Source organism: Tinamus guttatus, unplaced genomic scaffold (assembly GCF_059628265.1).
Source record: "Tinamus guttatus ecotype Peru unplaced genomic scaffold, ASM5962826v1 Tinamus_guttatus_pri_ptg001388l, whole genome shotgun sequence".
Classification (NCBI taxonomy): domain Eukaryota; kingdom Metazoa; phylum Chordata; class Aves; order Tinamiformes; family Tinamidae; genus Tinamus; species Tinamus guttatus.
The window spans coordinates 1,865-17,384 of NW_028289922.1; the positions used below are offsets into that span (position 1 = coordinate 1,865).

The window sequence follows — 15,520 nt, forward strand, 5'->3', positions numbered from 1 at the left end:
ATCACCCCCCTGTGCTCCCATGGCCGCGTGTCCCCCCAGCCGCCACCCCCCCACAATGTCCCCATGTCCCCGCAGACCCGCGGGGGGCCCTGTCCCCGCTGGTGGCCGCGCTGTCCCCGTCGGGGCCGCCCCCGCAGTGCGAGCTGAGCCGCACGGTGCCAGCGCCCGGTGTCCCCCGCTGGGGGGACGGTGCCACCCCCACCCCGCCCCCGATGTCCCCAGCGGGGCTGGGGGGGACGTGGTGGGCGCTGGACGTGGCCACCCCCGCGCTGGGCCTGGCCGCGCTGCTGCAGGGGGACAGCGGGGACACCGGGGACACCGGGGACACCGAGGGCACCGTCACCGCCAAGGCCACCGGTAAGGGGACACGGGGTGGGGGGAAGGGAGGTGGCACCGACCTTGTCCAGGGTGTCCCCTCCCCGCGGGTCCTTGGGGAGGATGTGGCCTCCCGATGTCCCTGTGTGTCCCCTTGAGGTCCCCATGTCCTTCCATGTCCCCACGTGTCCCCTATGTCCCCTATATCTCCAATATCCCCCTCATGTCCCTCCAAGTCCCCGCGTGTCCCCCATGTCCCTCCACGTTCCCCCATGTTGGCTGTGTCTCGCCATGTCCCCTCATGTCCCTGCCACGTCCTTCGATGTCCCCATATCCCCCATATTCCTCCATGTTTCCGTATCTCCAATGTCCCCCATGTCCTTCAGTGTCCCCATGTCCCCATATCCTCCATGTCCCCCATACTGCCCACATCCCCAATGTTCCCATGTCCCCCATACCCCGTGTCCCCAATGTCCCCAATGTCCTTCAATGTCCCCATGTGCCCATATCTCCATGTCCCCCATACCCCCCACATCCCCAATGTCCCCATGTCCCCATACCCCGTGTCCCCAATGTCCCCCATGTCCTTCAATGCCCCCATGTCCCCATATCTCCATGTCCCCCATACCCCGTCTCCCCAATGTCTCCCACGTCCCCAACGTCCCCATGTCCCCCATACCCCGTGTCCCCAATGTCCCCATATGCTCCATGTCCCCCATACCCCCCGTGTCCCCAATGTCCCCCACACCCCCAACGTCCCCATGTTCCTCCACGTCCCCAACGTCCCCATGTCCCCCATACCCCGTGTCCCCAATGTCCCCATATGCTCCATGTCCCCCATACCCCCTGTGTCCCCAATGTCCCCCACATCCCCCACGTCCCCATGTCCCTCCATGCCCCCCACACCCCCCACGTCCCCAATGTCCCCATGTCCCCATATCCTCCATGTCCCCCATACCGCCCATGTCCCCATGTCCCCCATACCCCATGTCCCCAATGTCCCCCATGTCCTTCAATGTCCCCATGTCCCCATATCTCCATGTCCCCCATACCCCCCGTGTCCCCAATGTCCCCCACACCCCCAACGTCCCCATGTCCCTTCATGTCCCCCATACCCGCCACGTCCCCAATGTCCCCAATGTCCCCCACATCCCCAACGTCCCCATGTCCCTCCATGTCCCCCATACCCCCCGTGTCCCCAACGTCCCCCACGTCCCCATGTCCCTCCATGTCCCCCACACCCCCCACGTCCCCAGTGTCCCCACCGCCCCGCCGTGTCCCCGCAGTGGCCCTGGCCGTGGTGACGCGCACGCCGGTGGCCGTGCGGCGCCCCGGGGACACGGCCACCCTGCACTGCTCCTTCGTCCCCAACGCGCCGGGGCCCTTCGCCGTGGAGTGGCGCCACCAGCACGGCGGCGCCGGCCGCGTCCTGCTGGCCTACGAGGCGGCCGATGTCACCGGCGTCCCCGCCGGCGTCACCGCGGGGCGGGCGCGCGTGGCCCGCGCCGGGGCCGAGCTGCTGCTGGGCCGCGCGGGGGACGGTGGCACCGAGGTGACGCTGCGGCGGCGGGCGCTGGCGCCGGGCCACGAGGGCGCCTACGTGTGCGCCGTGTTCCTGCCCTGGGGACACGCGCAGCGCGGCCTGCGGCTGCTCCTGCGGCGTGCGTGGGGACACGGGGACACGGGGGACATGGGGGACATGGGGGGGATACAGGGGGATGTGCGGAGATGGGGGGCATGGGGGAGACACGGGGGGACATGGGACACGGGGGACACGGGAACACGGGGGACATGAGGAGATGGGGATGGGGGACATGGGACACAGGGGGAACACGGGGGACATGGGGATACGGGGGACATGGGGGGACATGGGGGACATGGGGATATGAGGGGACATACGGAGATGGGGGACAAGGGGGAGACATGGGGGAGACACGGGGGGACATGGGACACGGGGGACACGGGACACGGGGACACGGGGGGAACACGGGGGACATGGGGATACAGGGGGACGTGGGGACATGGGGAACATGGGAGAGACATGGGGGGACATGGGGGGACATGGGGACAGGGGACAGGGGACATGGGGGACACGGGGATATGGGACACGGGGACGTGCGGAGATGGGGGGACAGGGCACATGGGGACGTGGGGCACATGGTGGGGATGTGGGGAGACACAGAGGACATGGGGGGACACGGGGGGACATGGGGGACATGGGGGAGACATGGGGGGACATGGGGAGATGGGGACGGGGACATGGGACACGGGGGACACGGGGATATGGGACACAGGGGACATGGGGACATGCGGAGATGGGGGAACGGGGGACATGGGGACACGGGGCACATGGTGGGGACGTGGGGAGACACAGGGGACGGGGGGACGTGGGGACATGGCGGACATGGGGGAGACAGGGGGACGGGGAGATGGGTACAGGGGACACGGGACATGGGGGACATGGGGACACGGGGGGATGTGCGGACATGGGGGACGGGGGACATGGGGGGACACAAGGGACATGGTGGGACACGGGATATGGGACACAGAAGACACGGAGACACGGGGAGACGTGGGGGGATGGGGGAGATGGGGAGACACGGGGGACATGGGGGCACATGAGGGGACATGAGGGGACACGAGGGGACATGGGGGGACATGGGGATGTGGAAGGACATGAGGGGACACAGGAGCAGGGGACACAGAGGGGCACGGGCACATGGGGAGACACGGGACATGGGACACGGATGAGCAGGGGACACAGGGACATGAGGGGACGTAGGGACACGACACGAGGGGACACAGGGACATGGGGACAAGGGACAAGCCATACACAGCCTATAGGATCCATAGGGAACCCTCGGCGACGCCGCTTGTCCCCTGCAGAGCCGCCCAAGGTGACGCTGTCCCCGTCGCCCCTCGTGGTGGCCCCGGGCCACCGGGCCGAGCTGCTCTGTGACACCGGTGGCTTCTACCCGCTGGACGTGACGGTGACGTGGCAGCGGCGCGCGGGGGACGGCGGCGCCTGGCGGCCCCTCGGGGACACGTGGGGCTCGGGCCACGCGGTGGCCGCCGATGGCACCTTCGGGCGGCGTCACGGCGTCCGCCTGTCCCCGGCGCGGCTCGGGGAGCACGGGGACACGTGCGCCTGCGTGGTGGCCCACGAGGCGCTGGCGGCCCCGCTGCGCGTCACCCTGCGGCTGCAGGTGGCCGGTGAGCGGAGGGGCTCGGGGACAGCGGGGACGGGCTTGGGGACATTGAGAATGAGTCTGGGGACATTGAGAATGGGTCTGGGGACAGCGGGGACGGGCTTGGGGACATTGAGAATGAGTCTGGGGACAGCAGGGCCGGGCTTGGGGACAGCAGGGACGGGCTTGGGGACATTGAGAATGGGTCTGGGGACAGCGGGGACGGGCTTGGGGACATTGAGAATGGGTCTGGGGACATTGAGAATGGGTCTGGGGACAGCGGGGACGGGCTTGGGGACATTGGGTTTGGGGACAGCAGGGACGGGCTTGGGGACATTGAGAATGAGTCTGGGGACATTGAGAATGGGTCTGGGGACAGCAGGGATGGGCTTGGGGACAGCGGGGACGGGCTTGGGGACATTGAGAATGGGTCTGGGGACATTGAGAATGGGTCTGGGGACAGCAGGGATGGGCTTGGGGACAGCGGGGACGGGCTTGGGGACAGTGGGGATGAGTTTGGGGACAGAGAGGATGGGCTTTGGGACACTGGGGACGGGCTTGGGGACACTAGGGATGGGCTTGGGGACAGCGGGGACAGCAGGGACAGGCTTTGGGACACTGGGGACGGGCTTGGAGACACTGGGGATGGGCTTGGGGACAGTGGGGACAGGCTTGGGGACACCAGGGATGGGCTTGGGGACACTGAGAATGGGTCTGGGGACAGCAGGGACAGGCTTGGGGACATTGAGAATGGGTTTGGGGACACCGGGGACAGGCTTGGGGACAGGAGGAATGGGCTTGGGGACACCGAGAGTGGGTTTGGGGACACTGAGAACAGGTTTGGAGACAGCAGGGACGGGCTTGGGGACACCAGGACTGGCCTTGGGGACACCAGGGGACACCAGAGCCAGGCTCGGTGCCACCCCCGTCCCTGTCCTTGTCCCCACAGGAGCGGAGGGTCCCAGCATCGAGGACTCCGTGGGGCTCTTCCTTGTCACCTTCGTCCTCTACGGCCTCTTCCGGTGGCTCGGGGGCTCCGGTGAGGATTGTCCCCATGTGTCCCCCTGTCCCCACGCGGCCACCGCGGCCACCTCACCCTCCTCTTCCTCCCGCAGCGCCGCAGCCCCGCGACAAGAGCCAGGTAAAGTGACCGTCCCCCTGGGTGACACCTGGGTCCCCTTGGGGCTGCCCATGTCACCTTGGGGCCACCCAGGTCCCTTGGGGTTACCTGTGTCCCCCCGAGTGACACCTGGGTCCCCTTGGGCCACCAATGTCCCCTGGGTGACACCTGGATCCCCTTGGTGCCACCGATGTCACCTTGGGGCCACCCAGGTCCCTTGGGGTTACCTGTGTCCCCCTGAGTGACACCCATGTCCCCCTGGGGCCACCAATGTGCCCTGGGTGACACCTGGGTCCCCTTGGGGCCACTGATGTCACCTTGGGGCCATCCATGTCCCTTGGGGTTACCTGGGTCCCCCTGAGTGACACCCATGTCCCCCTGGGGCCACCTGGGCACCCTGGGTGACACCTGGGTCCCTTGGGCCACCAATGTCCCCTGGGTGACACCTGGGTCCCCTTGGGGCCACCGGGGTCCTTTGGGGCCACCAATGTGCCCTGGGTGACACCTGGGTCCCCTTGGGGCTGCCCATGTTACCTTGGGGCCACCCAGGTCCCTTGGGGTTACCTGTGTCCCCCTGAGTGACACCCATGTCCCCCTGGGGCCACCGGGGCACCCTGGGTGACACCTGGGTCCCCTTGGGGCCACCAATGTGCCCTGGGTGACACCTGGGTCCCCTTGGGGCTGCCCATGTTACCTTGGGGCCACCCAGGTCCCTTGGGGTTACTGTGTCCCCCTGAGTGACTCCCATGTCCCCCTGGGGCCACCGGGGCACCCTGGGTGACACCTGGGTCCCCTTGGGGCCACCAATGTGCCCTGGGTGACACCTGGGTCCCTTGGGGCTGCCCATGTCACCTTGGGGCTGCCCAGGTCCCTTGGGGTTACCTGTGTCCCCCTGAGTGACACCCATGTCCCCCTTGGGGCCACCGACGTCCCCTGGGTGACACCTGGGACACCTGGGGACATCCGAGTCCCTCGGGGCCACCGATGTCCCCTCACACGTCCCTGTCCTCCCTCATCAGAAATCGGAGTGAGGCCAAAGGCGGCGCCACGAGACCCGGGCCAATAAAGGTGTTTCCTGCCAAAGTGCCACCGTGTCCCCGGTGTCCCCGGTGTCGCCGTCGCCGCCCGTTGTCCCCGGGCCGGGGCGGCCTCGAGGAGTTACCTCAGGAGGGGGCGGGGCCGCTCTGTGGGCGGCAGCCAATGGGAGCGGGAGTTACCTCAGGAGGGGACGGAGCTGCTCGGCGCCGGCCATGGCAGCGGAGTTACCTCAGGAGGAGGCGGGGCGGCGCGCTGGGCGGCAGCCAATGGCAGCGGGAGTTACCTCAGGAGGCGGCGGGCCGCTCTGTGGGCGGCAGCCAATGGGAGCGGGAGTTACCTCAGGAGGAGGCGGGGCGGCGCGCTGGGCCACAGCCAATGGCGGCGGGAGTTACCTCAGGAGGAGGCGGGGCGGCGCTATTGCGGCAGCCAATGGTAACGGGAGTTACCTCAGGAGGGGGCGGAGCAGCGCGCTGCCTCAGGAGGGGGCGGGTCCCCATCCTGTCCCCCGCGTCCCACCCCCGTCGTCTCTGGGGACAGGGACGTCCCCAAGGGCCACCCGTCCCCCCCCCGCGGGGCCCAGGCGTCCGAGGTGGCACCGGGAGCAGCGACAGGGAGGACTTTAATGGGGACCGGGGGGCACTGGGGGGGCACCGGGGACAGGGGGGCAGCGGTGGCTCCTGGGGACGTCCCATGGGTGACATTGGGCCACCCCATTGGTCCATGGGGTGATGGTGGCTCCTCTTGGGGACATCCCATTGGCCAATGGGGTCCATGGGGTGACACTGGGGATGTCTCCTTGGTCCATGGGATCCATGGGGGTGACGGTGGCTCCTCTTGGGGACATCTCATGGGGATCAGGACGATGGTGGCTCCTCTTGGGGACATCCAATGGGCTCCATGGGGTGACATTGGGGATGTCCCTTGGTCCATGGGGTCCATGGGGTGATGGTGGCTCCTCTTGGGGACGTCTCATGGGGATCAGGACGATGGTGGCTCCTCTTGGGGACGTCCCATTGGTCCATGGGGTCCGTGGGGTGACGGTGGCTCCTCTTGGGGACATCCATGGGGATCAGGTCACTGGTGGCTCCTCTTGGGAACGTCCCATTGGTCCATGGGGTCCGTGGGGTGACAGTGGCTCCTCTTGGGGACATCTCATGGGGTCAGGTCACTGGTGGCTCCTCTTGGGGACGTCCCATTGGTCCATGGGGCCCAGAGGGTGACATTGGGGACATCCCATTGGTCCAGGGGGTGACATTGGCTCTTCTTGGGGACATCCCATTGGTCCACGGGGCCCGGGGGATGATATTGGGAACACCTCATTGGTCCAAGGGGTCTTGGGGACACCCCATTGGTCCAGGGGGGTGACGGTGGCTCCTCTTGGGGACATCGCAGGATTGGGGGGGGGGGGGCGCGGTCACTGCCTGGCCCCGCCCCCGGCCCCGCCCCCGGCCCCGCCCCCATCCCCGTCCGGGCGGGGGAGGGGCGGCCACGGGGCCAGCGGGAGGAGGGGCCCGGGGGGGCGGGGCTCGTCGGGGCGGGGGGGGCGGGGCGCGGGCGGGTCCCCGCGCTGGGGGGAGGGGGCGGGGTCCGACATGCTGCAAAGGGAGGGGGGGAGGGGGGGGTCAGGAGGGGCCCGGCGTCCGGGACCCCCCCCCACCCCCGCCCCCCTTCGTGTCCTGGAGCTTCTCCCTGTGCCCCTCCCCCCCCCCGCCCCAAACGGAGGGGCCCAGGAGTCCGGGAAGGGGACCAGGATTCCAGGAAAGGGGCCAGGAGTCTGGGAAAGAGACCCAGGTAACCAGGAAAGGGTCTGGGAGTCCAGGAAAGGGGCCAGGTGTCCGGGGAAAGCGGCCCAGGAGTCCGGGAAAGGGCCCAGGTGTCTGGGAAAGGGGCCCAAGTGTCTGGGAAAGGGACCCAGGTAACTGGGAAAGGGCTTGGGAGTCCGGGAAAGGGCCCAGGTGTCCGGGAAAGGGCCCAGGAGTCCGGGAAAGGGGCCCAGGTGTCCGGGAAAGAGCCCAGGATTCCGGGAAAGGGGCCCAGGAGTCCGGGAAAGGGGCCCAGGTGACCGGGAAAGGGGCCCAGGTAACTGGGGAAAGGGACCAGGATTCCGGGAAAGGGGCCAGGTGTCCGGGAAAGGGCCCAGGTGTCCGGGAAAGGGGCCCAGGAGTCCGGGAAAGGGGCCCAGGTAACTGGGAAAGGGCCCAGGTGTCTGGGAAAGGGCCCAGGTGTCTGGGAAAGGGCCCAGGAGTCCGGGAAAAGGCCCAGGAGTCGGGAAAGGGGCCCAAGTGTCCGGGAAAGGGGCCCAAGTGTCTGGGAAAGGGGCCCAGGTAACTGGGGAAAGGGCTTGGGAGTCGGGAAAGGGGCCAGGGGTCCAGGAAAGTGGCCCAGGTGTCCGGGAAAGGGGCCCAGGAGTCCGGGAAAGGGGCCCAGGAGTCCGGGAAAGGGCCCAGGATTCCGGGAAAGGGGCCCAGGAGTCCGGGAAAGGGACCCAGGTAACTGGGAAAGGGCCCAGGGGTCGGGAAGGGCCCCGGCGTCCGGGCGCTCCTACCTGGCGGCTCCGGCTCCGCTGGCTGCGCTGGGGCCCGGCCCCCCCCGGGGGCTCCTTATGGGGTGTCCAGCGGGGGGCGGGGCCGGACGCCTGGGCCCTCCCCCCTCCCCCCCATTGCCCCAGGGGGGCCCAGGCGTCCGGGGGGGGGGGGGGGTGTCACTGTCCCCGTCCCTCCCCCCGGGGCAGGTTTGGGGCCATGGCCGGGGGTGTCACCTCGATGTCCCCAATGGCCCCGGGTGGGGCTGGGAGAGGCCCAGGGACACCTGGGGACACGGGGAAGGTGACAGAGGGGGGTGACACTTGGAGGTGACACAGGGAGGTGGCACGTGGGGACATGGGGAGGTGACAGAGGGGGTGGACACAGGGAGGTGGCACAGGGAGGTGGCACGTGGGGACATGGGGAGGTGACAGAGGGGGGTGACACAGGGAGGTGACACTTGGAGGTGACACAGGGAGGTGGCACGTGGGGACATGGGGAGGTGACAGAGGGGGGTGACACAGGGAGGTGGCACATGGGGACATGGGATGGCACGTGGGGACATGGGGAGGTGACACTTGGAGGTAACACCTGGAGGTGACACTTGGAGATGACACATGGGGACGCGGGGAGGTGACAGAGGGGGGTGACACAGGGAGGTGGCACATGGGGACATGGGATGGCACGTGGGGACATGGGGACGAGGTGACACTTGGAGGTAACACCTGGAGGTGACACTTGGAGATGACACATGGGGACGCGGGGAGGTGACACTTGGAGGTGACACATGGAGGTGACACATGGAGGTGGCACGTGGGGACATGGGGAGGTGACAGAGGGGGGTGACACAGGGAGGTGACACAGGGAGGTGGCACGTGGGGACATGGGGAGGTGACACTTGGAGGTGACACTTGGAGGTGACACTTGGAGGTGACACTTGGAGATGACACACGGGGACGCAGGGAGGTGACACTTGCAGGTGACAGGTGACACATGCAGGTGGCATGTGGGACACGGGAGGTGACACGGGGCGACACGTGCAGGATGTGGCCCATCCCGATGCCACCACTTTATTGGGATGCAGGAAACGGGGCCACCGGGGAGGGCCCCGGCGTCCGGGAGGGCCCCGGCGTCCGGGAGCTCCTACTTGTCGCAGCCTCCGCAGCTGGATTGGGATTCGCCGGAGCTGGAGGCGGAGCCGGTTCCGGAGCCCGTCCCGGAGCCGCTCCCGGATCCCATCCCAGGGCGGGATCCGGATCCCGTCCCGGAGCCGGAGCCCATCCCGGATCCTGTCCCAAATCCGGAGCCCATCCCAGGACGGGATCCAGATCCCATCCCGGATCCTGTCCCGGATCCGGAGCCCATCCCGGTTCCCATCCATGGACGGGATCCAGAGCCCATCCCGGATCCTGTCCCTGATCCGGAGCCCATCCCGGAGCTGGAGCTGCTTCCAGATCCCATCCCAGGCGGGATCCCAATCCAGATCCAGATCCCATCCCAGGGCGGGATCCCAATCCAGATCCCATCCCAGGGCGGGATCCCAATCCAGATCCAGATCCCATCCCAGAGCTGGAGCTGCTTCCAGATCCCATCCCAGGGCGGGATCCCAATCCAGATCCAGATCCCATCCCAGGGCGGGATCCCAATCCAGATCCCATCCCAGGGCGGGATCCCAATCCAGATCCAGATCCCATCCCAGAGCTGGAGCTGCTTCCAGATCCCATCCCGTATTCCGTCCCAGATCCCATCCCTAGGCGGGATCCAGATCCCATCCCTAGGCGGGATCCGGCTCCGGATCCCATCCCGTATCCCGTCCCAGATCCGGCTCCGGCTCCCATCCCGCCTCCCATCCCATATTCCGTCCCGGCTCCGGCTCCCGTCCCGGCTCCGGGCCGGCGGCGCACGGGGATGTGGCCCCCGATCCGGGCGGGATCCTGCGGCCCCGGCACGAAGGGGATCCCGGGATTCTTGTACACCGGGTGCCGGGACCCGCTGTAGGATCCCAATCCCCCATAGGATCCGGATCCGCCTCCATAGGATCCTGATCCGCCCCCATAGGATCCCGATCCCCCATAGGATCCCGATCCCCCATAGGATCCCGATCCGCCTCCATAGGACCCAGATCCGCCCCCATAGGATCCTGCCTCATCCCCATAGGCATCCGGCAACTTGTAGGATCCGGAGCTGCTGCCAGAGGATCCCGATGCTCCGGAGGCTCCGGATCCGCTTCCGCCCTGGGATCCGGGTCTCCCGGATCCGGAGCCGCTCCCATAGGATCCCGCTCCCCCATAGGATCCCAATTGGCCCCCAGAGGTTGCTCCAGCTCCGTAGGATCCCGGGAGACCATAGGATCCCATGGAGCCTCCCCCGGAGGAGCCGGAGCCGCTTCCGTAGGATCCTATTGATCCATAGGATCCCCCCGATCCATATGATCCCGATCCGCCCCCATAGGAGCTGGAAGCGCTTCCATAGGAGCCCGGCAGTCCATAGGATCCCGATCCACCCCCATAGGATCCCGCTGATCCGTAGGATCCGGCGCCGCTTCCGGAGGATCCCGCGGCTCCGGGTTCATCGCAGGGATCCGGCTCCGGGGCCAGGCGGGAGCCGCTGGGATCGCAGCGGCCGGAGCAGCCTGGAGGAGGGTCCCCAATGTCCCCATGTCCCCAATGTCCCCGTGTCCCCAATGTCCCCCAATGTCCCCATGTCCCCAATGTCCCCAATGTCCCCAATGTCCCCGTGTCCCCAATGTCCCAAATGTCCCAAATGTCCTAAATGTCCCCGTGTCCCCAATGTCCCCCATGTCCCATGTCCCTCCATGTCCCCAATGTCCCAATGTCCCCCCATGTCCCCCATGTCCCCAATGTCCCCGATGTCCCCCAATGTCCCCATGTCCCCAATGTCCCCATGTCCCCAATGTCCCCCATGTCCCCAATGTCCCTCTATGTCCCCAATGTCCCCCCATGTCCCCCATGTCCCCAATGTCCCCATGTCCCCAATGTCCCCCCATGTCCCCAATGTCCCCCCATGTCCCCCATGTCCCCAATGTCCCCGTGTCCCCAATGTCCCCCCATGTCCTCCCATGTCCCCAAGGTCCCCCCATGTCCCCAATGTCCCCCCATGTCCCCCATGTCCCCAATGTCCCCAGTGTCCCAATGTCCCCCCATGTCCCCCATGTCCCCAAGGTCCCCCCATGTCCCCAATGTCCCCCCATGTCCCCCATGTCCCCAATGTCCCCATGTCCCCAATGTCCCCCCATGTCCACCCATGTCCCCAATGTTCCCCCATGTCCCCAATGTTCCCCCATGTCCCCAATGTCCCCATGTCCCCAATGTCCCCCCATGTCCCCTTGTCCCCAGCTCCCACCTCTCAGGCTCAGCAGCAGCAGCAGGAGGAGCCCCAGGGCGGCCGGTGGCTCCATGGCCGGTGTCACCGCAGGGGACAGGGGACAGCGGGGACAGGGGCCACCTGGGCCCTAAATAGGGGCCACCGGGGCGGGGGGAGGGGTGCCCCGAGGTGCCACCGCGGGGAGGGGACATTGGGGACACGGAGCCGCCCCCGCCCCAAGCGCTGACTCAGCCGCCGCCCGGACGCCTGGGCCCCTCCCTGGAAAGGGCGCCCGGACGCCGGGGCCCTCCTTAGGGATGGGGTCAAGGGCGCCCGGACGCCGGGGCCCCTCCCTGGGGGGGAGTCAGGGGTACCCGGACGCCCGGGCCCCTCCCTGGATAGGGCGCCCGGACGCCTGGGCCCCCCTTAGGGATTGGGGTCAGGGGCGCCCGGACGCCGGGGCCCCTCCCTGGAAAGGGCGCCCGGACGCCTGGGCCCCTCCCTGGGGGGAGGTCAGGGGCACCCGGACGCCTGGGCCCCTCCCTGGGGGGGAGTCAGGGGTACCCGGACGCCTGGGCCCTCCCTGGATAGGGCGCCCGGACGCCTGGGCCCCCCTTAGGGATGGGGTCAAGGGCGCCCGGACGCCGGGGCCCCTCCCCGGCCACCAGCAGCGGATCGGGGTCAGGGCGGCTCCCGGACGCCGGGGCCCCTAATCCCCCCCCAACCCCGGCGTCCGGGCGGCCTCGACCCTACAATAACGCCCGGAGGCCCCGCCCCCTTCCACAAGCCCCGCCCCCTCTCACAAGCCCCGCCCATCCCTCTTCCTCTCCCCCCCCCCCATCCGTACACAAAGACCCCCCCCCCCGGGGTCCCTCCCGGACGCCTGGGCCCCCCCCCCCCCCGCCCGGACGCCGGGGCCCCCTCCCTCCCCTCCCCCCCCCGCCGGTTCCGGGCGGCTTTTTCGGCTCTGACCCCGCCCCGCCCCCCCCCCCGGACGCCTGGGCCCCCGCGAGCCCTCCCGCTCCCTCCCCCCCCCGCCCAGCGCCGCCGCCCCGGACGCCGGGGCCCCCCCAGCCGCATCCCGGGGTGAGTACCCGCCCCCCCCCCCACCCGGACGCCTGGGCCCCTCTGTGCGGGAGGGGGGAGAGGACTGAGATTGTGCCCCCCCCCCCCCCCCCATCCCATCCCGGCTCCCTCTGGCCACACCCCGCGCCGCGCCCGGACGCCGGGGCCCCTTCCCGGGATCCCCCTCCCGGCCCTCGGGTCCCCCCCGGCCCCTGGGATCCCCCTCCCGGACGCCGGGGCCCCTCCCGGGATCCCCCTCCCGGCCCGGGGGGGTCCCCCCCCTCCTCCCTCCCGGACGCCGGGGCCCCTCGTAGGCACCGGGATTCCCCTCCCGGACGCCTGGGCCCTTCCAATCCATTGGGTCCCCCCTAGCTCCTGGGATCCCTTTCCCGGACTCCTGGGCCCCTCCCGGACTCCTGGGCCCTTTCCTGGACTCTGGGGTCCCCCTGACCCATTGGGTCCCCCCCAGCCCTTGGGATCCCTTTCCCGGACGCCTGGGCCCTTTCCCAGACACTGGGGCCTCCCCGGACACCGGGACCCCTCCAATCCATTGGGTCCCCCCCACCCCCTGGGATCCCATTCCCGGATGCCTGGGCCCCCCCGGACACCTGGGCCCCTCTGATCCATTGGGTCCCCCCTAGTTCCTAGGATCCCTTTCCTGGACTCGTGGGATCCCATTCCCGGATGCCTGGGCCCTTTCCCGGATGCCTGGGCCCCTCCAATCCATTGAATCCCCCCTAGCCCCTGGGATCCCTTTCCCGGACTCTTGGGATCCCATTCCTGGAACACCAGGGCCCTTTCCCGGACGCCTGGGCCCTTTCCCAGACACTGGGGCCTCCCCGGACACCGGGACCCCTCCAATCCATTGGGTCCCCCCCACCCCCTGGGATCCCATTCCCGGATGCCTGGGCCCCCCCGGACACCTGGGCCCCTCTGATCCATTGGGTCCCCCCTAGCTCCTGGGATCCCATTCCCGGACACCTGGGCCCCTCTGATCCATTGGGTCCCCCCTAGTTCCTAGGATCCCTTTCCTGGACCCGTGGGATCCCATCCCCGGACGCCTGGGCCCTTTCCCGGATCCCTGGGCCCCCCCAATCCACTGGGTCCCCCCTAGTTCCTGAGATCCCTTTCCCGGACACTTGGGCCCATTCAAGGACACCTGGGCCCTTTCCCAGACCCTGGGGCCCCTCCAATCCATTGGATCCCCCCTAGCTCCTGGGATCCCATTCCCGGACGCCTGGGCCCTTTCCCGGACGCGTGGGCCCCTCCAATCCATTGGATTCCCCTTAGTTCCTGGGATCCCTTTCCCAGACTCCTGGGATCCCATTCCCGGACGCCTGGGCCCCTCCAATCCACTGGGTCCCCCACAGCCCCTGGGACCCCTTTCCCGGACTCCTGGGATCCCATTCCCGGTTGCCTGGGCCCTTTCCCGGATGCCTGGGCCCCTCCAATCCATTGGATCCCCCCTGGGACCCCTTTCCTGGACTCCTGGGATCCCTTTCCCGGATGCCAGGGCCTTTTCCCGGACGCCTGGGCCCTTTCCCAGACTCCTGGGATCCCTTTCCCGGACGCCTGGGATCCCTTTCCCGGACGCCGGGGCCCTTTCTCAGACTCCTGAGATCCCTTTCCCGGACTCTTGGGATCCCATTCCCGGACGCCGGGGCCCTTTCCCGGACACTGGGGCCCCTCCAATCCATTGGATTCCCCCCTAGCTCCTGGGATCCCTTTCCCAGACTCTTGGGATCCCATTCCCGGACGCCGGGGCCCTTTCCTGGACTCTTGGGATCCCTTTCCCGGACGCCGGGGCCCTTTCCCGGACTCCTGGGCCCCTTTCCCGGACGCCTGGGCCCTTTCCCGGACGCCTGGGCCCTTTCCCAGACTCCTGAGATCCCTTTCCCGGACTCTTGGGATCCCTTTCCCGGACGCCTGGGCCCTTTCCCGGACTCTTGGGACCCCTTTCCCGGACTCTTGGGATCCCTTTCCCGGACGCCAGGGCCCTTTCCCGGACGCCGGGGCCCTTTCCCGGACGCCTGGGCCCCTCCGCCCGCAGGTCCATGGCGGTCCCGGGCTGGCGCCGGGACGGCCCCGCGGAGCCGCCGCGGCCGCCCTGGCAGCGGGAGCTGCTGCAGCGGCGCCGGGCGCGGGCGGCCGCCGGCCCCCGCGGGGACACCGGGGACACCGGGGACACCGGGGACGTCGTCGGGGACGACGTCGGGGACGACGCGGGGCCGGCGCGGGGCCGCGTGAGCCGCCTGCGCAGCCGCTTCTCGAACCCCCCCGGGCGCTCGCTCAGCACCGGGGGGCTCCCGCGGGGACACGGGGACACCCGGGCGCAGGGGACGCGCGGGGACACCAAGGGACAGGGGACACCTGGGGACACGGGGGCCGCCAAGGGACAGGGGACGGTCAAGGGCTTGGTGGCCTCCATGGGGCAGGGGGCGCTCGGGGACGCAGAGGCCACCAAGGGCCACGGGACACTCGGTGACCTGGGGGCCACCAAGGGCCAGGGGACACTTGGGGACACGGGGGCCACCAAGGGACACTTGGGGACATTTGGGGCCACCAAGGGCCACGGGGCAGTCAATGACCTGGGGGCCACCAAGGGCCAGGGGACACTCGGGGACTCGGAGGCCACCAAGGGCCAGGGGACAGTTGGGGACCTGGTGGCCCCGAGTGTCCCCAAGGGCCAGGGGACGGTCAAGGAGCTGGTGGCCTCCATGGGACAGGGGACAAGTGGGGACATCGGGGCCACCAGGGCCCTCGAGGGCCAGGGGACACCTGGGGACTTAGGGGCCACCATGGGACAGGGGACACTTGGGGACACGGGGGCCACCAAGGGCCAGGGGACGGTCAAGGAGCTGGTGGCCTCCATGGGCCAGGGGACACCTGGGGACATCGGGGCCACCAGGGCGGCCGGGGGGCCGGGGAGGGGCTGGCGAGCGGCGGCC

At 69.0% G+C, this 15,520-nt stretch overlaps 1 protein-coding gene across 1 annotated transcript; it reads left to right on the plus strand.

The window, feature by feature from the left end:
* Nucleotides 1–212: 212 nt before the first annotated feature.
* LOC148590377 (tapasin-like) lies at nucleotides 213–4,653 on the plus strand. Its single transcript, XM_088539102.1, has 5 exons — nucleotides 213–273; nucleotides 1,602–1,976; nucleotides 3,202–3,528; nucleotides 4,453–4,542; nucleotides 4,619–4,653. The coding sequence occupies exons 1-5, from the start codon at nucleotides 213–215 to the stop codon at nucleotides 4,651–4,653; spliced, it is 888 nt and encodes a 295-aa protein (XP_088395228.1).
* The last annotated feature ends 10,867 nt before the right edge of the window (nucleotides 4,654–15,520 follow it).